We start from the raw sequence: 23,130 nt of genomic DNA, 5'->3' as shown, positions 1-23,130 counted from the left end.
TTCGCTTAAACTTTACTTTACTTGTTAAATGCAAGATTATGTAAAATGACATAATTGAGTGACATATTGAGACCAGAAAAAGTTTCAAGGGCATCATTAAGATGCCGCATGAAACTTATAAATGGCATTTTATGGAGCCATCTGTAAAAAAAATAAATAAATAAATAAACTCCGCCCGTAGCATTTCATTTAAATATTCAATTTTACCAGGCTAGTTTAAAGGCCTCAGCTCAAATATTGGACTAAAGTGGGCTGAAAAGCCTGGAATTTATCAATTGAAAATTTCTAATTTCATCCATTAAAATTTATAACTTTTACATACATCAATACATTTTAAATACTCCTATAAAATATCTCTAAATTAATAGTGTAGGTTCAAATGCTCATATCTTTCATGTTTCATTCATGTCTCACATTCTAATCTCTATTTTTAAAATAAAAGCAGTACATCTCAACAACTCAATAGATCTCCATTATAAAATGTGCTTGGAGATCAAATTTTATTTTATTTTCTGACATTTTAACTGTTTTATGCCTATATAAACAAATAGTAAAAAATTCCAAAAAAATATAAATTTAATCTCCAAATACATTTTAATATAGAGATCATATTGAACAAATCATATAGACTCCTTCAACTTTGAAAATGAAAATAAAAATACAAAACACGATTGAGACATAAAAGACACGAGACATTTGAACCATGTTCAAAATAATATTACACCACACTAAATTATAGGAGTAAATCTAGGGTGTGACGTGCTCACCAAGAGGGTTTGGTGAGCACAACTCCAAAAATATATTAGATCGACTTTAAATATCGAATTCAAACCGTTGAAATCCATGTACTTCATGAGTGATGCATGTACACGCAAAATTTTGAAAGTTTCGAGTTTATTTGCTACAAGATCAAGCGGTCAAATAAATGAATATTTTATAAGTTAATTTATAAGTTATTTTATATATTCAATTTTTATTATTTCTTTGACCGTTTGACCTTGTAGTAAATAAACTCGAAACTTTAAAAATTTTGCATGTACATGCATTACTCATGAAGTACATGGATTTCAACGGTTTGGATTCAACATTTGAAGTTGATCCGATATACTTTTGAAGTTGTGCTCACCAAACTCTCTTGGTGAGCACATCACACCCTAGCTTTACTCAAATTATAGAGTCTTTGCAAAAACGCTGCATGGAAAGGTGGAGATAGGGATGGCAAAAAAGCCCATCGGCCCGGAGGCCTGCTCATACCCACCCGGCCCGGCCCTTTACCCGTTCGGCCCGGTGCTGTAACAGGTCAGGTAAGGCCGGGCCTATAGACAGGTCAGGTTAGGCTTGGGTTTGAACTAAAGCCCACAGGCAGCCTGTTGGGCCTTTCTTTTGGAGAAAGCCCTGAATTAGATTTTATATAGCCTGTTAGGGTTTTATTTCTGGCTATACTTATATCTCTCCACGCGCCGCTTCTGTCTCTATTTTACTCCTCTCTCTCTCTCTCTTCGCTTCCGCCAGGCCACTCTCGCTCCAGACTAGTCGTTCTTCGTAAGTGATGTCTCGCCGATCAGACCCCACGTAGGTGTCTCGACGGTACCCTAGCTCGTCGGACCCCGCACCGTAGCCTCTCGCCTCACGCTGGACCCGCTCGAATCAGCGACCTAATTGTGCCAGTGCCCCGTACCTTCTCCTGATTACTTCCACCAGGTTCTTTGATTTAGTAGTTTCCCCTCATCCTTCGCATTTATCTGATTTTCTGGTGCTAACAATATGGTAGATTCCAACGGTCCAACAAATTAGGAGTGTCTGATACCATAATAGTTAGATGATACCATTCAGAAAATGGCCAGACGTTGTAGTTTATGTTTTATAGTTTTGGTTTTGCAATTTTCTAATGGAGTCGTGCAGTTTGTTGGCACGCCCGTTATTCAGACTTTGTACTGATGCATCACCTCATCAAGTTAATTTTATATGGGTCAGTTGATATATAAAAACAACGGATTGCAATGAATTTATATTGATAACCTTTGGTTCCTTTTTCTATTGTAATCTAAAGTGGAAACTGACAAGAGACTAGTCAGTGTTATGTTTCATTTTATAATTTTGCACATTTATTCAATTTTTATTTCATCTAATTTCACATAAGCACTTTATTTATTTTTGTAATTTTAGTTATTGTAATGGAAGAGAAAAAAAATATGACAAGATTAGAAGTGTCTTTTAGTTATTTCATCTGATTTTTGTGATTTTAGTTAATATAATTTACACACAAATATGACAAGATTTTAGTTATTATAATGGCAGAGAAACAAACTTGTTATTAGACGACCATTATTTTTATCTTCATACTTTCTTTTTGTGCATAAATATGACAAGATTGGAAATGTAAAATGCAGGTGGAGATGTGAAGCATAGCACTATGACATGTGAAATGTCAGAAATTATAGAGGTTCAGTGATGTACTTGTAGATCTTGATGTATTAAATTCTGCATTTGCATTTGCATTTGAAATTATAGAGGTTGTGTTCAGTAACTATTACTACTGGTATTGTCAATAATTATTGTTGAGCAGCTGGTATTGTCATTATGAATTAATAGACAACATTGAACCTTGCTTTGGTGAATAAGATTGCTCCTAAACTGATTTAAACATGAACTTTAATGAGTTGTTTTATCCAAATTTCTGATGCATTTTATCTATTAAATATATGAGAAGTTCTTTTAAGGAAAATTGGTATATTTAAAGTTTTTAGGAAATCCAAATCGGTACTGGTCTGTATCAATTTTATGATGATCAATTAATCTGATTTGGCCATGCTGAGGTGTATTCCTTTATTTTTATTTTCAAATGTGCTTGAGGTGTTTAAGAATTGCTTTCTTCTATACTGATTTCTCTTCTCCACTCCACAGATTTGGTTCAACAGAGGCATAAAGAAATTATTCATATAATTGAAGGAGCTTATTAGAAGTGAAGGAGCTTATTAGAATTTAACTAAAATGTGCTAGTTTGATTATGTAATGTGCCTGTGTAATCTTATTTTAGTATTAAAACTATGTTATTTTGTGTTAAAACATGATATTTTGTTAAATTCTATTTTATGAATCTGGTTGTGTAAACTGTTTGGTTAAATTGCTATGTTGAATGGATTGGGCTGGGACAGGCATACAGGTACGGGCCGGGTAAGGCAGCCCATGGGCACTGACAGGCAGGCACAGGCAGGCTTGGGCTTGGGGGGGAAGCCCATGGGCGGGCCAGGCATAGATTTTAAGGCCCATTAGATTGGGCCAGGCAGGCCGGGCATGGAATTTTAACAGGCAGGCTGGGCATGGGATTAGTAAAATGCCCGTGGGCTCGGCCCATTGCCATCCCTAGGTGGAGATACCAAGAGTCCACCAAGCAACCCCAATTGGGGAAACTAAATCAGCAAGGCAACTTCTATTAGTGCAGTTGTATACATAATGTCAGGACTCAGAATAAACATGTCAGCAATTTAGTACCAAAGCCACCTTATACGAAAACAACAATACATATATACAATCACAATTTTTCCCTTTTTTGTTTTTCATTTCTGTCATACTATGAAATAGAGCAGGCTTGATAATAAAATGTACATAAAGAAACACAAATATCTAGAGTTATCTAAACATCTAGTTTCAGGAAATTGTGGCACTCCAGTTGCGTCATCTCCCCACCAGTTGTCGGATCAAATTGACATCTATAAAAACTGCACACGGTGAAATTACGCAAAATTGTTAGACTACACAATAAATGTAGAATCAAAACATAATCAGGTAACTCATGTTACCGTATGGCTATGAAATATAATAATACACAAAATATGACCTAGATTAGAGGCACGGACAGAATTATTTCTCTAAATAAACTACTCTATTATATCATATATTCCATAACTATGCAAAATAAGTTCTAATATCACCTACCAATTACTTTAAATTTCCCAATAAAAAATGAATATAAACAGAAAATTAAAAATAAGGCTAAGACCTAGAAAGTTTTTATTGAATAAACAACCATAAACTTCAATGAAAACTCAAAATTCATGTTGCTGACTTTTTTAATACCCAGAATGGCAGACCACATAAAATAAATGAAGACCATAAGTTAATTCTTTGGCATGGCTAGAACTAGCACAGAAGTACCCTACCCAACACATAGACCAGCTAGGGATGTAAAAAAGTCACGCCATGACCAGATACATCATGTCACGGCACGGCACACGAACTGGTCAGGTCATGGCACATCACGTGGCCACATGTGATCAGGACCATTAGATCCTGATTGAATGATCAACCTTGAATAAACTAAATAAAATTACAAAAAAATAGTTAAATATGACCAAATGGACACGACACGTGTGGTCACCGCGTGACCAGCATCCCTCCAAATTTGGAAATTTGGTCATGGCACAGCACGTGATGTAAAAATTTGACTTGGTCGCGGCGCGGCACGTGACCTTAGTCACGGCGCGACACCCATTTACATCCCTAAGACCAGCTATCAGTATGAATGGAACTGATACCACTTTCTGTGTTATGATGATATAACTTAGGAATTAGACAGTTAAGAAGAAGATTCACCTTCCATCCATGCCAACAATAACAATAGTGTTTTTCTGGTCACCAAATGCTACGATATATTGTGAACCTTCACGCAACCGAAATTGTGCCACTGACCACTCTGAATGGAAATATTTCGGCAAAACACCTGACAATACAAAAGAAAAAATCACAAGTACAACATATTAATTGTAGTCATTACAAAGCAAACCGAAATTTTGCAAGCAAGCAGTCAGAAAATATAATTGACAGAAAAAACACAAGCTAGCTTGGCAAATGGATTTCCTAGCTTTTGAGAGGTTTAGAAATGTACTGAGAATTGATTGTCAGCAAATAAATTGCACAACTAGTCCCCACTAATCATTCATATTCTGTCTTGGTACTAAGCTTAAAATTAGTCATTTAGGTCCCTAAACATTATGATTTGTGTTGGCCCTAATAATTACTCATTTATTTACAGAACTGGTCCATGCCCAAATTTCTTCATGACAATTTTGAATAATATATATAATGATGAGTAGAACTAGGGTGTTCTTAAGTTCATCAAGTCTCTTTGCGAACTTAACTCTAAAACCTATCTGATTGGCTCAAACAACAAATCCAAACTATTGAAATGCAGACACATGCAAAAAATTTAAATTTTAGAATTAATTTTGTTTAGAGCCAAGTGGTCAAAAAATGTTCAAAAAATGAATGCATTAAAATTTATTTATAAACCTTCTAGTTTCGACCGCTTGACTTTAAACTAAATTAATTCTAAAATTTAAAACTTTCACATGTAGACACATCACTCGTAATGTATATCGGTTTCAATTGTTTAGATTCTTCGTTTGAAGTTAATCCAATAGATTTTAGAGTTAAATTCACAAAGAGGCTTGGTGAACACACCTTAGTTCTACTCTATAATGATTATACCTTTAATGAAAGAGAGAGGTGGTGCGGCATTGGGGGCACTAGGTTCAGGTGCCGGTCGTGGCCTGTCATTTGGTGTTGTGCCCATATTAATCTTCAAGCTGAAAACATGGACCGTGCCCTTGTCACTGGAGACAGCCAACCACTGCAAATTACGAGAGAATGCCACACTATATATCTCCGCTCTATCAGCACCTCTCCGTACCTATTCAATACACAAGACAAAGTTCGTCATATTTTTCTTTTTTATGATGGATACAAGAACAAGGTAGTGTCAACTTATAAACCAACAAAAGACAAAATACGACTCTGAATCATATATCAACCGAAGAAATCATTATTTTACCATTCATACTAAAATAGTACCTAACCTGCTTGGTAAGATATTACAAAATTTTAGATTATGAGCAATGGTCGGGCGAAATTGTCAGCACTAGAATAACAATTCTTAACCCTCGGTACCAATAGGGGTGCCAACGGGTATGAAACAGGTTGGGTGGAAGCATTTTCATACCCTGACTTGTTATGACAATGCAAAAAAAAAAAACTTTACTCGTACCGAATAAACTAACAAAAGCAAAACCTTACACAATCCGTCTTATAAACGGATAAAACAGTGTCATTGAATAGATATATAAGGGTCATGAATAAAACTATACCATATCATGCATCATCCCCATATATATATATATAACTTAAAAAATAATAATAATAATTACCGAATAGAGTAATGGGTACAAAATAGTTGTTACCCTTACCCTTACCCTTTCCCTTCCGTTATGTCAATGAAAAAAAACTTTACCCTAACTTGTACCTATCTTATCGAATACGATACGGGTCGGGTAAATGAATAAAAGGGTACCATTGACACCCCAAGTACTAACTAACATTAACCCAACAGGAGTTACCTGCAAATTGAGTATACCAGAACATCAGGTGATACGTTCAAGTACAGTAAAAATTGGATCTGTAAGAAGTAAATAAATTACAATTACTACCACGACTTACCTCTTGAAGAAGAGTTCCATCAAATGTACTGAAGATTCTAACAAGTGTTCCCTTAGTACTGGCAGTTGCCACCAGTCTACCATCCTGTGACAATGCCAAACAAGCGATCCTCGAGTCATGTGCCATGATGAATTTGGTGCGCCGCGCACCGTAGTGCTCGATCCTGACCTGGCCTTTCTGACCACCAGGGCAAACAAGGATAAGCTGGCCCTGCTGTTGAGAAACAGCACAGAGGCCACGCGGGTTTGGAGCAGTCTCAATCTGGTGTACAAGCTTGAAGTCGACAAAGTTATACACAAAGACTTTGTGATCAAGCGCCACAATGACACGGTCTCGGCGCAAACGCACCGATCGCACTTCAGTGCGGAAAGACAACTCACCAATGCATCGACTCTGGTGGTCATCCCATATCATCACCTAGATATTAAAACAGATTCTAAATGAAAAAGTAAAGGTAACAGAATCATAACACTTTCAAATTTCTAATATATTTGAAGCATAAGACGGATTGTTGTATATGTTGTGATTACAAATAACAATTTCAACATGAATCATATATACTTTATTAGGAGGAAATGCTGCAGTGGGCCCACCACCAACTAATGCTAAAATATTACACCGAAAGAGCATCTCAACTACAGCAACACCACCTCCTTCAAAATCCCTGCGAAAGATCTCGCGAAACGGGTCACAATTATAGATCCTGAAACCTGATGCAGTACCCACAGCGAAGCACCCATAATCCTGATTGTACGACAGATGTAATAGAGCTGGTGGCTGTGATGAGGTGGTGGTCAAGTTGGAAACCGAAGGCAGTGATGTTTGGATCGGTTGAGAACTTGGGTTAGGGTTTTCGCCTGACGGAGAACCAGGTGGAGAAGGGGAGGTGGGTTCTTGATCGGGTCGAGATTCTGGTTCAGGTTCGGGTTCAGGTTCAGGTTCGGTTTCGATTGCTTCTTCTAGGAGAGGTGAGGTGGGTGTTTCGATCGGGAGGTTGGAATCAGAGTTGGGGTTTGGATCGGGAGGGATGGAGAGCGTTGCCATGGGAGAAGGGGAAAGGAGGATGTAATTTGAAGGAATTTGGAGGGGGGAATGGATAATAGTCCGACGGAGGGAAGCTCGAGGTTGAAGAGAAGAGAAGAGAAGAGAAGAGAAGAGAAGAGAAGAGAAGAAAAGAAAAGAAAAGAGATTGGGAGGCGAGTTGTCTTTGCTTCTAGGTTTATTCTACAGAGTAATATTATGACTATTTTACACGTTAACCCTACTACTTTTTTAATTCACATATAATTAATTAATTGACTTTAGATATTCTTTTTTTCTCTATGTTCGCATAAGATCTGGATTTTTTTCATTATTTAGAAATTAAATATTATTTGTCTTTGAAAAATAGATAACACTGAAAAATTATTGCGGTATTAACTTGGAAATACTACTTGTATCTAGGGGTGCTCATTGGGTCCGGTTTAATTGGTTTTGAATCAAACTAAATTAGTTTGGATCAAACGGTTTTTTTTTTTGGTTTAACGGTTCGGTTCGGTTTATTTTTTAAAACCAAATTATAGCTTTGTTTCGGTTCTGTTTGGAATTTTCAAAATCAGAACTGATCAAACTTTTATATATTATGAATTTGATCTGGCCCATCCTAGTTTATTTCTTAATTAATTGCTTTAAATACTTTAGTTTATTTCTTAATATCTCAATTTATTTCTTAATACCCCGGTTTATTTCTTAATATACTTTAGTTTATTATAAATCAATTATTTTAAATAAAAATAAATATATTTCAGTTTGAACCGAACAAACCGAAATAAAACTTTGGTTCAGTTCGATTCGATTACAATGCTAAATCAGTTCGGTTCAGTTCTATTTTTAAAACCGAATTATAACTTTGGTTTGCTTAGTTCAGTTCAGTTTCAGTATTAGAGCATTTCTATAGTGTAAGTATTATTATACCCATACATGTTTACATTCTATTTGTAAAAAGTAGGTTTAATGTCATTAGTCTTAATTTGTTGTAATTCAGAGAGGAATTATAGGATCTTGAAATTTCAATATTAACCGTTCAAGTTTTTATGTGTGTGGATCTCGAAAATATTCTTAGAAAAGTAAGTTTCATGCACGCATCTCGATAAAGAGTAACGGTTGATTACAGGTCCCGAAATTTCGCCGAGAATTACAGGAGATTTATTTTCTTAATATCGTACTCGGTACAAGCAATATGCCAATGTTTATGCTAGCATTACTTATTGAGAAATTTAGATATATACCCATCATAACTTGTTCAATTAGATATTTCCCCATCCAATAACTTGTTCAATTAGATATTTCCCCATCCAAACTTTAAAATTAGTTATTTCCCCATCTAAACATTACTAATTTATTAATATACTCATTCTTGGTGTTCTCACTAAAATATACATATTAATATTAACAAACTATCTAATTAGACAATTTTGCCCCTTACTTCAAAATATAGTAATATATTGTTACTCATTTTAGGAGGTGTTGCCCGAAGTCCAGAAGCTTTAATCAAAATACTGAGTTGGGACCAAAGCCATGCTTAGAAATTTTCAACAAAGCCTAGCAGTTCTAATTAGTGAGTTGGAACATTCAATTCAGACTAGTGAATTTTGCAAAGCTTAGTAAAGAGCAATAATGGTTGTGACAAGGTAAAAAGAGTAAAATTCAAAAATTGGTTTATTTTAGTCATAATTGATTGTTACAGGATACTCCTCTTGTAAAAGAGATGACAATTACAACTAATTCCTCTTAAATAACCCTTATAACTATGAGAATTAATACGGTGCTGACTCCTCAGACTAACAGGTCACCATTTCCTTTTCTCTTCTTTGAGTTGAGTCACCATTTCTTGTTGAGCTGTCGTAACTATTCCCTTAGCAACAATGTGTCCTCCTCTCCAGTCACGCGATCAGCTATTCATTTTCCAGTACAGTTAGAAAATAATAAGTGGTTGTTGCCCGCATTGCTTGCCCAATGCCCATTTCTTCTTCTTCTCTTCCATTCTGCCCTTGCCCATTTCTTCTTCTCTCCTAACAATCTTCCCCCCCTTAAAATTGGATTCGTTTTCTCCTATTCTGCCCAATTCACATCTCTTCTTCTGCTCTTCCATTCTTTCGCTCTTTGCCACACTTTCTTTATTTTTGGAGGTCTTGTTCTTTGCTTGGTTGACATGGTGTGCCGTGTGCAGCACCTTTTGGTCCCAACTCAGTGTTTTAGTCAGAACTGCTAGGCTTCGTGGGAAATTTCTAAGCATGATTTTGGTCCTAACTCAGTATTTTGATCAGAACTGCTGGGCTTCGTGCAAACTGCAAAGCCTCCTAAAATGAGTAACAGTACAGTTTCAAATAAGGGTAAAATTGTCCAATTAGATACTTTGTTAATATTAATATAATAATATGTATTTTTTTAGTGAAAAAAATCAAGGATGGGTATATTAATAAATTAGTTATGTTTAGATGGGGAAATGACTAATTTTTAAGTTTGGATGGGGAAATATCTAATTGAACAAGTTTTGATAGGTATATATCTAAATTTCTCTTACTTATTTTATTAAAATTTACCGGACTCTTTCTCTTTTCAGTAAAAAAATAATATTTTATTTGTAAATAGAAAAATCTAACCTTTTACTGTAACGTTCTCTTTCTTTTATTTTTCTAATAATTCATGACATGTTGCGGAAATAAGCCACAGAAAAATTCGAAATTTTCTCCACAGAAAAATCTGAAAAGAAATTCAGATAAATTCGGTACACCTTACTGTATATATTACTCTTTCTCTTTTCACTATAAGTATAACTGTATATATTACTCGGTACACCTTTACTTGCATAATTTTCGCCACGGAAAAATCCGAAAAGAAAATCAGATAAATCCGGACAATAACGACCCAACCAAAATAATTAGGGGTGAAAACGGAGCCGGATTATCCGGCGGATATCCGCTCTGTATCCGTATATAATCCAAATTCGGATTCGGATAATTATCGGAAATCTATAGAAGATCCGGATTCGGAGTCCTAAACGGAGCAGATATCCAGATTATCCGAATTCGGATAGTTTGGCTGGCTTCAAACTACTAGACCACAACATCTTTTGTTACCATTTATTTATTTAATATATGTATTATATGAATAGATTATCTCCCATCTCTTATAAGTTCATTAATATTTATATTTAATGTTTTAATTAATATTTGTATCTTAGAAGTTCATATATATTAATTATCCGACCATTATTCGTTTTATATCTATATCCGTGAACTATCCGTTCCGTATCCGTATACGCGAACTATCCGTTCCGTATCCGTATCCGTTTAAGGCGGATTTGGTTTTGAATTTTGATATCCATTTACTATCCGTATCCGTATTCGTATCCGCTCATTATCCGACGGATACGGATATGGTATCAACATTATCTGCTCCGTATCCGCTCCGTTTTCACCCCTAAAAATAATAGTCAGAGGGAATTAAATAAAATAAAGAGCGCAATCTGCCTGGATAATATATGGAGAACTGTTATGAAGTCACAGGAAAGGTGATCTATATTGGTAGTTGAGATGTATGGATGCTTTTCTTTTACATATATAATATGCTTTTCTTTTCTTTCAATCAGACACCGGATGCGAATCAATTACGCACGAATCTTAATACATATCGAGCAGCTTCGACTAAACATCGATTGCAATACATAATTTTAACTTTTAAGCCTTCCAAGTCTCGTCTCTGGTTTCATTATTTCACACACAAAATAAATGTGGAAAACAAAAAAGAAAGAAAAAAAAAGCCACTGTATTACACTTTGCATATATAACCCTTACCAAAGAAAAACTGCTAATCTCAACCTTAAATTAACTCTAACAAGTTCCTTCACTATTGGTTGCTCTATGACACCATCTAGAAATCAAATCCACCATCCATTCCCCCGGCATCATACGCACCCGCATTGTACCCGGCATCATACGCACCTACATCTGATATCATGTCGCCAACCAAAAAGCCCTCCAAGGGCTCCACCGAGCAAACCCACCCCGAGGCCCATTCCAAAATTGTTCCTATTCCGCAAACCTTGTTGTACGGGTGGCTGTTGCGGATATCCATACCCATAACTCGGCGGTGGGTACCCGAAACCGCCGACTGGTGCCCCGTACGGTTGTGCGTATCTTGACATTGGCGGTGGATAAGCTATGACGGGCTCTTGTGGCTGGATCATAGGTGGAGTTGCCAATCGCTCACCGAGCTTATACGATATGTTAAGAAGTCCACGTGGTTTCCCCGAACCGTCTTTTCGAATTTGGTACGATACGAATTGCGCGGCTTGTGTGCCATCGGAGCTGCCAGAGGATATCAAGTCCTTAATTTAACGGGTTACGTGTCTCACCTGAAAATGGGTCAAATTGATTGTTAAACTCTATATCCACCACCTAATTTTGCCTGTCCAAAAATGCTTTTGAATAGGGTAGAATATAATTTAATTTTTTTTTTCATAAAAATAGCTAAACTTAGTAACCACTTGGTAACAGAGAAATTAAACAAAAGGAGAGGGAGCAAAATGGCTATATGTATTTGAAAGTTAACTACGGGTAAAAATATTAACAGATAAGGTATGGCTCCATGCAGGGTTTCTCTTGAAAAAAAAAAAAACAGAGATGAAAATTTGGAGATATGATTGGTGACACTTTAGGCGGTGTTAGAAGGCGGTTGCTATAGTTGATCGGCCATTGTACACCGCAGAAAGAGAAACAATGATATAATAATAATTAAAAATTGTTGGTGGGTATCCGATTCTCCTTCTAACTTTGGGCCTCTCCAGTAAAAGAAGATCGGAGCTGGACTTGAAAATTCTAACATTCCTGTGCGAGTGGAGCATACGATACTCTGCGTTACTACAGTACACATTCATCCGTGCGGTGAATCGAAAATTTCTTTATAAGAGAGAATTTTATATATATATATATATGAGTAGAACCAGGGTGCTCTTAAGCTCACCAAGTCGATTTCAAATGACGAATCCGAACCGTTAAAATCCGCCTACCTTACATGTGATGCATCTACATATGAAATTTTTAAACATTCGAATTAATTTAGTATAAAGTCAAGCGGTCAAAATTAGAAGGTCAATAAATTAATTTTAGTGCATTCATTTTTGAACGTTTTTTGACCGCTTGACTTTATACTAAATTAATTCGAATGTTTAAAAATTTGACATGTAGATGCATCACACGTAAGGTAGGCGGGTTTCAACGGTTCGGATTCGTCATTTGAAATCGATTTGATAAGTTTTAGAGTTAAGCTCACCAAAACTTTGGTGAGCTTAAGAGCACCCTAGTTCTACTATATATATATATATAGATGGGCTATGGTGCATTGCAATGCATAGGCACCCTTGTGCATTGAACCATAAATCACCGATTCAAAGTTCAAATGACTGATCCAAGCCGTTTATTTTGTTCTCCATATTAATATGTGCTTGGAGACCAAATTTTACATTTTTTGAAATTTTTTTACTATTTTTTTAGATTTATTGAAAATCTGAAAATCCGGATGAACAGTAAAAAAAACAGTAAAAATTTATGGACTACCAGATCAGCGATTTTCAAAGTGGCTTAATAAATAGTAAAAAAATTTCAAAAAATGTAAAATTTGGTCTCCAAGCACATATTAATATGGAGAACAAGATGAACGGTTTGGATCAGTCATTTGGACTTTGTATCGGTGATTTATGGTCCAATGCACAAGGGTGCCTATGCATTGCAATGCACCATAGCCCATCTCTCTCTCTCTCTCTCTCTATATATATATACTAGTAATCGTGCCCGTGCACAGCAACAGGAGCAAATTATATAGTAGAAAACATTAAGCTCCTTATTTAAGGAGGAGAGATAATTTAAATCAAATTTGTAAAGAAAAATAGTTAAATACTATATTTATCTATAAAATAACATATGTGAACTTTAGTGTAGTGGTAAGAATTTTGGCACCAACAGAACCCAACTGGGTTCGAATCCCGCCTTCAGCAGAAAAAAAAAAGAAAAAGGTGCGTGGTGCACAGGCTCGGTCCGCAGGTGCCATGCGTGGTTCAGAGGCACTGGGATCATATGCGATGCGACCAATGCATACTTAAGTGTTGAAGCTCATAATTTGAAAAATTCATCTATGTGCGATTTGGAAATTCAACGACTGAGCATCATTCCGAAAAAAAAAAGTAAATCAGGACCCTTACAGGATCTAGACATTAAGCTCCTTAATAAGGAGGATATATATATATATATATAGAGAGAGAGAGAGGTGTGTTTATGTCTTTCATATCTCACTGTATCTCATATTTTATATTTTCGTTTTCAAAATCTAAAGTGTCATTCTAAATCACTTAAATAATATCCATATTAAAATTTACCTGGAATGATTTTTTTTTTACTTGGATGAATTTTTTTTTTTTTTTTTGAAATATACTTGGGATGAAATATTATATTTCTTTTATCACACACAAATTATATAATAAAACTGTATGTAATTGTTAGAGCATTCATATACATTAGTATCAAAAAAAGATGTTCCTCAATTAAAATGAATTAATACAATATTTATGTTTTGTTTCGTCATTTAGTCAAGATTTGATATTATCAATTTGATATTAATCATTAAAAAATTAATTGATAAACAATTTCACTAATTTTTTATTGTCTTATAAATATAAATAAAATATTACAAATACAATTGAGTGAGGCTATGTATTGTACTTTGCAATACGTAGATCCTTTCATGCTTTAGATTGATATATCTTTATTTTTAAAGTCCGAATAGTCGATCCGAACTGCTTAATATTATTATCATATGAAGATATATTTGAAGACCAAATTTTATATTTTTGGAATTTTTTTTTACTATTTTTTCTGTAGGTAGAAAATCACTACTTTCAAATGGTCAATAATTTTTAGATCAAGTGATTTTCTAATTGTCTCAAAAAATAATAATTTTTTTTAAAAAATATAAAATTTGATCTCTCAAGTATATTTCCATATGATAATAATATTATACGGTTCGAATCGACTATTTAAACTTTGAGAATGAAAATATAAATCCAAAACATGAAAGAATCCGTGCATTGCAAAATATCATAACCTCACTCAATACAATTTAATTTCTTAATCTCTTTTCTCGGTCCTATAAATATAAATATTTATAATAAAAATAATATTACAAATACAATTTATTTTCTAATTAATCTCTTTCTTAAAAAAATATCACCAGGATCCAATAAATTGGCAAATTCTCAACGAAAGAACTCAGTAAAAGGAGCTTCCTCAAAGCTGCAAACCCAATAAAAAATAATTCAACCATCAGTACAAATTGATAACAACCAACCAAAACAACAATTTTGTAAAGCAACAGAGGTGAATCACGGTGCTAGGTTTTAGAGATCTCGTCTTAATTTCGCGAGAAGAAGATGAAAACAAGATAAAGTGCGAAAGAGGAGAGGAAAGTAGAGTTTTGGGAAAAAGCAGATGTGGAGCAATTAGAACATTTTGCTAACTGCTCAAGGGTATTTTGGGAAAGGCGACGGAGGCTTGAAGCTCTCTGTGGTCAACTGGAGTTTGTGGGAAGGGGTGAAAATGTCTGTCTTTTTGTCTACTGTAACTAATCATAGAGGGAGAATCAGCGGGTTGAACTGAGGAGTGGGTCCCCCGTATATATGGTGTATGTGCCTTGTCTATCGAATTCGCATCCTCCGAGATGTCTCATATTTTGTGTGATTTTTTGAAAAATTCTGCACGAATCTCAAAGCTCAAATAATAATGGCCCTGTGCCATCCCCGAATAGACACCGGACACATCGGTCATGCAAAATATTAAATATGAGATATTTTAGATGATACACACTTGTAATTATAAGAAATGGTGTAGGGCCAGTGTCCATATACCCACGTGTCAGGTGTCTTTTCAGGGATAGTGTAGGGCCAGTATTATGTGAGCTTTGGGATTCGTGCAGAACGTATTTGGACGGTTCAGATTTTCCAAAAAATAATGCAAAATATTCGATATCTCAGAAAGCGAATTGGATAGACCAGGCACATACACCATATATACGGGGGACCCACTGCTCAGTTCGACCCGCTGGTTCTCCTCCTATGGTTAGTTACAGTAGACAAAAGGACATTTTCTCCACTTCCCACAAACTCCAGTCGACCAGCTCCAAGCCTCCGTCTTTCCCAAAATACCCTTGAGCAGTTAGCAAAATGTTCTAACTGCTCCACATCTGCTTCTCTTTACCAGGGGCAATTTAGTCATTTCTCATCTCCTTACAGAGACCAGCTAGTTCTTTCGCCTTTCTTTCTCTTTCGCTTCTACGAATGGAGAGGGTGCGTTGTTTGTTTTTCCTACAGCGACCTTTTGTCCAGTTTCCGTGCCACTCGGGTCGCAACCATTTCTATATCCGTGCAAGTCGACTTGGGCGAACTCTACTTTCCTCTGTTGCGCTCTCCTCTTTCACACTTTACCTTGTTTTCATCTTCTTCTCGCGAAAGACGAGATCTCTAAAACCTAGCATCGTGATTACGTAGCGACTTCAATCACCTCTGTTGCTTTAAAGGTTGTTATCAATTTGCGCTGATTGTTGAATTCCTTTAAATTGGGTTTGCAGCTTTGAGGAAGCTCCTTTACTGAGTTCCTTCGTTGGGAATTGGCCAATTTATTGATCCAGGGCTAGGGTTTTGTCAGTTTGTCAGTAGAAAGCAGTTCAATTCTCTGTGATCGGGACAAATTTTGCTTTCTTCACGGAAATTTTTAGGGTTTAGGGTTTCTAATCTAATTTGGTGAAACAAACGGCTACTTAATTCATTTACAATTTTTGTGCTCAGAAGAATTTGATGCAACTCATCAATTTGGGGGTAGGAATAAAAAGCTCCTCGATGGAATTTTGAAATTTCGATTTCCGATTGATGGACCAACTGAGACTGAGTGTGGGGCCTCCTGAGGAGATAAATAGTGTCCCAGAGGAACTTCGGTGCAAGCGGTCCGATGGCAAGCAGTGGCGGTGCAGCGCGCTCTCAATGCCTGACAAGACAGTTTGTGAGAAGCATTACATCCAGGCCAAGAAGCGAGCTGCCAACTCAGCCCTACGTGCCAGCCTAAAAAAGGCTCGGCGAATGGCCCAGGAGGAGGAGGAGGAGGAGGTAATTGGGGCCCGGGTTAACGGGTTTGTGGGTACTGGTTTAAACTTGGGTTCAATCTCTTCCGCTAGGCGATTTGGAGAGAAGTTTAACCGGATGGGTCCTATTGCCAGTAGTGTTGTTGTTAATAGAGAGAATAAGGAGACTGGGTCGAAATCAGCATTTTTGATGAATGGAATTGGTGCTAATAATTGTATTATTAATGGGGACGGCAGGGAGTTTGGTGAAAATGGCATTGGCCCTGGACCTGTGGTGAGTTACTGTTCTTTTGTTAAATAATAATTTTTTTTTGTTGTTGTATGGTTTGCATATTGTTTTCACTAGCTTTTGATCTGGCGTTTCATGGTAAGTAATGACTGGTATGGTATACAACTATGAAAACACAATAACAAAAAAAAAAATCATTTACTGTGGATACCATGAAACACCATGGAATAATAATATAATGACGAAGCTTTTTGAGTAGTTATTTACCCTAAAGTTAAGAATTGGAGGCTTATATAAAGTTTTATTTATAATATATGATATAATGCTCTTTGGAATACAAATTGTAATTTTGAGTTGGGAGGGACATATCATTAAATAATTTTTAAAACTATTTTTTTATTTATAGCCAGAAGACAACTCCTTAAAGGTCTGTGGTGTACCTGACAGGCCAACTGAGTTGATTTGTCACCAATGCCAAGAGGATGCTAGGGGTTTGTTGTGTACCAGTTGCAACAAGAAGAGTTACTGCACTAATTGTATCTCCAAGTGGTACAAAACTTTACCATTTTTTTATTTCGGTCAATGCTAATGGAGTCTGTGCCAGTACTGTACTGGCATTAGACTGGCATATTCATGAATAATGTTAATCAAAACAATGGGTTCTCTCATTTGTCTAATTTTTTTATGTTACTACTAGGTATCCTGAAATTCCATTGGATGAGATAAAAAATGTTTGTCCTGCTTGCCGTGGTATATGCAACTGTCAAATTTGCTTGCAAGGAGATAATTTGGTTAAGGTAATAGATTTGTTAATTAATTTCTCTTATTTATACAGGGGCAGGTACCAGTCTAGTTGCACCCATGCTTCAGTTTTCCTATTTAGTGCTTTTTTTTTCTCTAAAACTTTTTAAAATTTAAATATCTGATCAGGCTAAGGTGCAAGAAATGGGTGGAATTGAGAAATTGAAGTACCTTCACAGGCTTCTGGTATATGTTCTTCCTGTTGTAAAACATATATATGCTTCTCAGTGCTTTGAAATTGGAGTTGAGGCCAAAATGCAAGGTACTACTGAAATCTAAACTAACCACCCGATCATTATATAAAGTTGTTCTCTCATGTGGTGATATAATTTACTTTTTTTTTTCCCCTAGGATCTAAGGTTGATATACCAAGGGCAAAGATAGATCCTGACCAGCAGATTCTCTGGTAAAGTTTCATTCTACCTATGCTTATTATTAATTTACGTGTCTTCTATTTTAGAACCAATTATAAGCAAAACAGGGAGTTGAACTCAAATTAGTTCCTGCAGGAATTGGATTTATATTCTAGGATCAGTGATTGACAAGCCTGGAGAGAGAAATTTAGGTGTATATTACCTACAACAACAACAACCAAGCCTTTAGTCCCAAACAAGTTGGGGTATATTACCTAATTATCCAAAAGTTCATATATTTTCCAGTAGTAGATGAAATTTGTATGTATTAATTTTCTGAATCATATACTGTATTGAGGTTACCATAACCTATATGCATCTATTTGGTACTAATTTTTTTTCTTTCTTTTATTCAAGTGATTTTTGCAAGGTGCCAATCTTTGACTACCACAGACACTGCACCGATTGCTCCTATGATCTGTGCCTGGCATGCTCTCGTGATATCCGTGATGCATCAAAAACCGTACATGAACCCAAAGAAACATGTGCTAATTCAATTTGTTTTTCTGAATTATTTCCTTCCTGGAAAGCCAGCAGAAGTGGCACCATTCCATGTGGGCCCCACATGTCAGGTGGATGTGGCATGTCAGAACTGATCCTGAGGCGGATACTCAAGATAAACTGGATTTCAAAGCTCGCAAAAAACACTGAGGAGATGGTTTACGGGTGCCAGGTGCTCGAACAAATGGACCCGTCATGTGGGACTGGTGAACCGGTGAGTTCACCGTATTACGCCTTGTGGGATGAGGTAAAGCAGGAAGGGGTCAGTCGGTTTTCTAAATATTGGGAAAAAGGCGTACCGGTTGTCGTTAGGCATTCTTTTGAGATGCCTCTGGCTTCCAGCTGGGACCCACTTACCATATGGAGAGGAGTAAAGGAGACGATTGATGAAGAAATGGATGATAGCTTAGTTGTCAAGACTATGGACTGTGAAAGTCAATCTGAGGTGAGTGAAATAGAAAACTGTTATTTTACCTTTAGTTTGTCAATTGAATGAGGCTATGGTACTATGCATAGTGCAGATTGGTCTGTAGTCTGTACTATGGATCAAAATTTTCGCTTTCAAAGTACAAATTTTCGATTTGAACTGTTCAACATGTTCTCTGTATGAAAGTGCACTTGCAGACTGAATTTTACATTTTTAGAATTTTTTTAGATAGGTAGAAAGTCACTATTTTGAATGGTCTAAAATTTTTAGATCAAGTAAATTTCTATTTTCGTATGGAGATTGTGTTGAACGGTTCAGATCGACTGTTTGGACTTTGAAAATAGAGATATTGATCCATAGTACAGACCAATATGCGCTATGCATAGTACCATAACATCACTCTTGTCAATTAGCATTATTATTGTTCATTGTCGATAGGGGAACTGATTGGCACATAATTTCTGGTATTGTGTCTAATAAGTTTATGGGAGTTAATTAGATAGGTTTTAATTAATTGTGTATGTGTTATACTCTGACAGGTGGAGATTGAACTAGCTGAGTTTTTGAGAGGATATTCTGAGAGAAATATGCTACAGAGAGGAGGGTTGACTTGTCAGATTTTGAGACTGACAGGGTGGCCATCGGCTGCTATTCTCGAAGAATTTCTTGTTTGTCAGAGACCTGAATTTTTGGTGAATTTTCCTCTAATTGATTTCATCCATTCCAAGTGGGGTGTTATAAATCTCCCATCTAAGTTGCCACACGACAGCTCCATGCCTGAGATGGGGCCCGGGTTATCAGTCTCTTATGGGAATTCGGTGACTAACCTCCAAGTCAATATGTGCGATGTGGTATGCTCATGCAACATAGATTATGTTTTAATAAAGCAAACTATCACTATATACAAAATAGCAAGATTTCTCATGCACAAGATTAAGACTATATTTTTTGGACTATTTTGAAATAACACAGAATCTATATTGTATTATCAATGGAGCATCTTTATAAACTGATAAATGTTTGGTTTAATGGAAAATTTTCAGGTTTTTATGTTGATGCACACAACTGGATTGCATCAACAAAAAGAAACTTCCACATCAAACAATCACGAATTTGAAGGAAGCAAAAGCATCAATGGCTCCAAAATTGATTCATTTTCAATCGAATTGGAGAGAGAAAACCTTGTCGGAGCTGTTTGGGATGTTCTCCGAAGGGAGGATGTACCAAAATTAAACGAATTTCTGAGAGTTCATTGCCAGGAGATTGGACCCACACATCAATCTCGTGCGGTAATTTGGTTTTGCATTATTGTAACAAAACGATTTGTATTTGTTCATATTTTTTTTGTTTAATTTGAGTTGTCTTCTATGTTAGTCCTCTGGTAATTTAAAATCAATATTGAATCATATCAAGGACAATTATGTTGATTATAAATTTTGATTCACAGGTCGAGCAACTTGTTTACGATGGGGCTATTTTTCTTGATGAAGAAATGAAAGTGTTATTGAAGAATGAATATGGTAAGTTACATATTGAACTTGACAATTTCCATTTGATCTAGACTAGTAAATGACATGATCTAATAATTGGGAAAATTACCTCTAAATAGAACCTTTTAACCCGTATTGCAACACTGGAATAAATTTGGTGTGAAAGCGCAGTGTTTATTGTTTTTTGTATGTTGATATTTTTCTTGATGACAGGAATCCAACCTTGGTCGATTATACAACAGATCGGTGATGCTGTTTTTATACCGGCTGGTTGTGCTTTTCAAGTTAGGAATATTCAGGTAATGCTTCTCTTCCTACACAATTATTCCCATCATTTATAGTATTGACCTTAGGACCAAAATACCCTTGTACATGATAGTTGAGCTGTATAATTTTTTTATTTGTATAAAGAATTTGAGATAATACTAGTGCTTACCAGCATAAGAACCTCAATTGAATGCAAGATAAACCAAACCTGCACAGACTGTTACTAGGGGTGTTCATTTGGTCGGTTCGGCTAAAACCTAATTAAAATAGTCAAACACAAATTTTATTTGGTTTTCGAAAATCTAATTGAACCAACCGAATTAAACTTTTAACCGAATAACAACCGAACCGAAAAAAGCTGAAGTAAATTTTGGTTTGTTTGGTTGAACTGAAATAAGAGAGATGAAATTTCAAAAGATCAAAACCCAATACATACACAAATACATATAATAATCATAGAGTTAATTATCAAGATATAGATTAAACCAGACCAAATCTAAAAAAACAAAGTAGTTGCAGTAAATATCAGGTAAATTTCGGTTTGTTTGGTTGAACCAAAAGAAGAGAGATGAAACCGAACCAAATATAAAAACCCAAAGTAATTTGAAAATTCAACCGAACCAAAACATTTAATCCAAAATTTGTCAGTTTGTTTGAAAACCAAATAAACTGGATCCAATGAACACCCCTAACTGTTACGGCCTGTATCTGCTGTTTGATCATAATATAAACCTCAAGTAACCACACAACAACCAAAAGGTAAAAAATTAAGTCCTGTTTGACTGTCAGTAAATGTTCATATCTTACTAGTACTGAAATTTACTCAGGACTACAGCATGCTGTTGCATAAATGGGAGAGTAAATTTTTTTTTTTGTGTGTGGAAATTTGAGCACTAAGCCTTTATCTCTCTCTTCCATGCTTTTTGAAAAAAAAAATGCAGTCGTCAGTGCAATTGAAGCTTGAGTTTCTGTTGCCAGAGAGCGTACAGGAGGCAGCGCGTATCGCCCAAGAGATTCGTTGCCTCCCAAATGATCATCATGCAAAATTAAATATGTTGGAGGTACATAAATCTAATTACTTAAAAAATAAAATTCTGTTTCTCGACTGTATGTATTCCTGCAAAAAAATAAAAAAGGAAAAAATAAAATAAAATGAGGTAATATGACGGGACAATGCATGGAGATATATCAGTACCAAATAATGACTACTTTCTTCATAACTATCAAATAGTTTGACAACCTTATTGTTAGTACTTTTGTAAACCTCATAATTTCATGAAACATCTGAAGGATAAGGAAATGATACAAAATGCAATTGAGATGGCTGGCTTTATCCTTTATTTCTGAGTTCCTCCAATGCTATAAAATGCTATATATTGCGATCATGCAGGACTTGTCTTGATTCTGAAATTCTGCATAAAATTTAGGGGGAAACAAATTTTTTTTAATTGAAATTGTTGTTTCTAAAATTCAGGTGGAGAAGATATGTCTATATGCTGCCAGCTCAGCTATCAGGGAAATTCAGAAAATATCACTTGACCCTAAGTACTCTCTCTCTCTCTCTCTCTCTCTCTCTATTGGTCTCAAGCCGGGCAATAATTTATGTTTTTTTAACTAATACTTGTCTTTGCACATATTTTCAGTCTTAATTTGGATAACAAATTTAAAGACCGGAATCTGACACAGGCGGTTTCAGAGAATTTGGCACGAGTTTCTAGCAACAAACTCCAAGTAGTAAGTTAACAGTTGAGAAATCCAAGTACAAAAATTTGATTACTTGACGGACTATCTGATATTTGATGCCGGAAGCATTGCTCGGCTACCTGTACAGATGTTTTAATAGTTGCTTTATATAGTATTTTGTGTTGTTAACTTAACTGTCATTGTAATCTCTATAGAGTTGATGTTATTTTCTGGTTAGGTCAAATGGGTTTCTCTCCTTGTGTATATTGTAGTGAAAAGGGGAAAAATAATCATAATAAAATGATTAATATTATTACATTATGTGACTTATGTACCTCTTTATTTCCCTTTTAGAAACAATTCTTCGTAAATTACAAATCTGTGCTTATAAATTTTGATGCATAGGAAAGAATTATTTCCTATATATACAATTTGTATAGGTTTTATCTTTTTCGGAATATTAAAAATTTGAATAAGGTTGTTTTTTATGCATCAAAATTTGTGCACACCGTATAAAGGACAAGCATTGAATTCTTTTAGAAATTTTTCCAGGTAAAAATATGTGTGAATTCTATATAAAATTTTAATAAATATCAATTAATAAATTTTCTTTTCAAACAATTGGTAATGCGTCGGAAAATATTAATCATGTATAAAGTTCATGTG

General features: G+C 35.5%; 3 protein-coding genes, 2 long non-coding RNA genes and 1 pseudogene across 10 annotated transcripts in view; 3 read left to right on the top strand and 3 right to left on the bottom strand.

Moving 5' to 3' along the window:
* Window positions 1–23,130, top strand: part of LOC144555066 (Pentatricopeptide repeat (PPR-like) superfamily protein) — a 71,681-nt gene that overhangs the window by 29,581 nt on the left and 18,970 nt on the right. The gene's annotated exons all lie outside the window — the stretch shown is intronic.
* Window positions 672–1,212, bottom strand: LOC144555461 (uncharacterized). The gene is made up of 2 exons (XR_013512050.1): window positions 1,165–1,212; window positions 672–728 (listed from the first exon to the last, which is right to left on the bottom strand). It is a non-coding gene; the product is annotated as an uncharacterized LOC144555461 (long non-coding RNA).
* LOC144555460 (uncharacterized) lies at window positions 1,504–3,097 on the top strand. Its single transcript, XR_013512049.1, has 2 exons — window positions 1,504–1,701; window positions 2,391–3,097. It is a non-coding gene; the product is annotated as an uncharacterized LOC144555460 (long non-coding RNA).
* On the bottom strand, window positions 3,485–7,634 carry ATATG18A (Transducin/WD40 repeat-like superfamily protein). Its single transcript, XM_078303799.1, has 5 exons — window positions 7,054–7,634; window positions 6,493–6,909; window positions 5,488–5,689; window positions 4,594–4,720; window positions 3,485–3,719 (listed from the first exon to the last, which is right to left on the bottom strand). The coding sequence occupies exons 1-5, from the start codon at window positions 7,534–7,536 to the stop codon at window positions 3,635–3,637; spliced, it is 1,314 nt and encodes a 437-aa protein (XP_078159925.1). The 5' UTR covers window positions 7,537–7,634; the 3' UTR covers window positions 3,485–3,634.
* On the bottom strand, window positions 11,275–12,409 carry LOC144555251 (uncharacterized; annotated as a pseudogene).
* LOC144555064 (JmjC domain protein JMJ24) lies at window positions 15,663–22,782 on the top strand. Of its 6 annotated transcripts, none has more exons than XM_078303267.1 (14): window positions 15,691–16,062; window positions 16,364–16,927; window positions 17,289–17,431; window positions 17,580–17,679; window positions 17,813–17,945; window positions 18,035–18,089; window positions 18,454–19,042; window positions 19,564–19,875; window positions 20,068–20,313; window positions 20,472–20,544; window positions 20,728–20,813; window positions 21,723–21,842; window positions 22,256–22,326; window positions 22,425–22,782. In XM_078303267.1, exons 2-14 carry the CDS (start codon window positions 16,445–16,447, stop codon window positions 22,522–22,524), a joined length of 2,511 nt encoding a protein of 836 aa, XP_078159393.1. In that variant the 5' UTR covers window positions 15,691–16,062; window positions 16,364–16,444; the 3' UTR covers window positions 22,525–22,782. The 6 variants fall into 6 exon arrangements, with proteins under 6 accessions (XP_078159391.1, XP_078159397.1, XP_078159396.1 ...); XM_078303266.1 differs by having other exon boundaries at window positions 16,147–16,927; XM_078303269.1 differs by having other exon boundaries at window positions 15,691–16,095.

Source organism: Carex rostrata, chromosome 6 (genome assembly GCF_964058835.1).
Source record: "Carex rostrata chromosome 6, lpCarRost1.2, whole genome shotgun sequence".
NCBI classification, from domain to species: domain Eukaryota; kingdom Viridiplantae; phylum Streptophyta; class Magnoliopsida; order Poales; family Cyperaceae; genus Carex; species Carex rostrata.
Note: the sequence above shows the minus strand (reverse complement) of the source record. Positions and strands in the feature narration are given on the sequence as shown.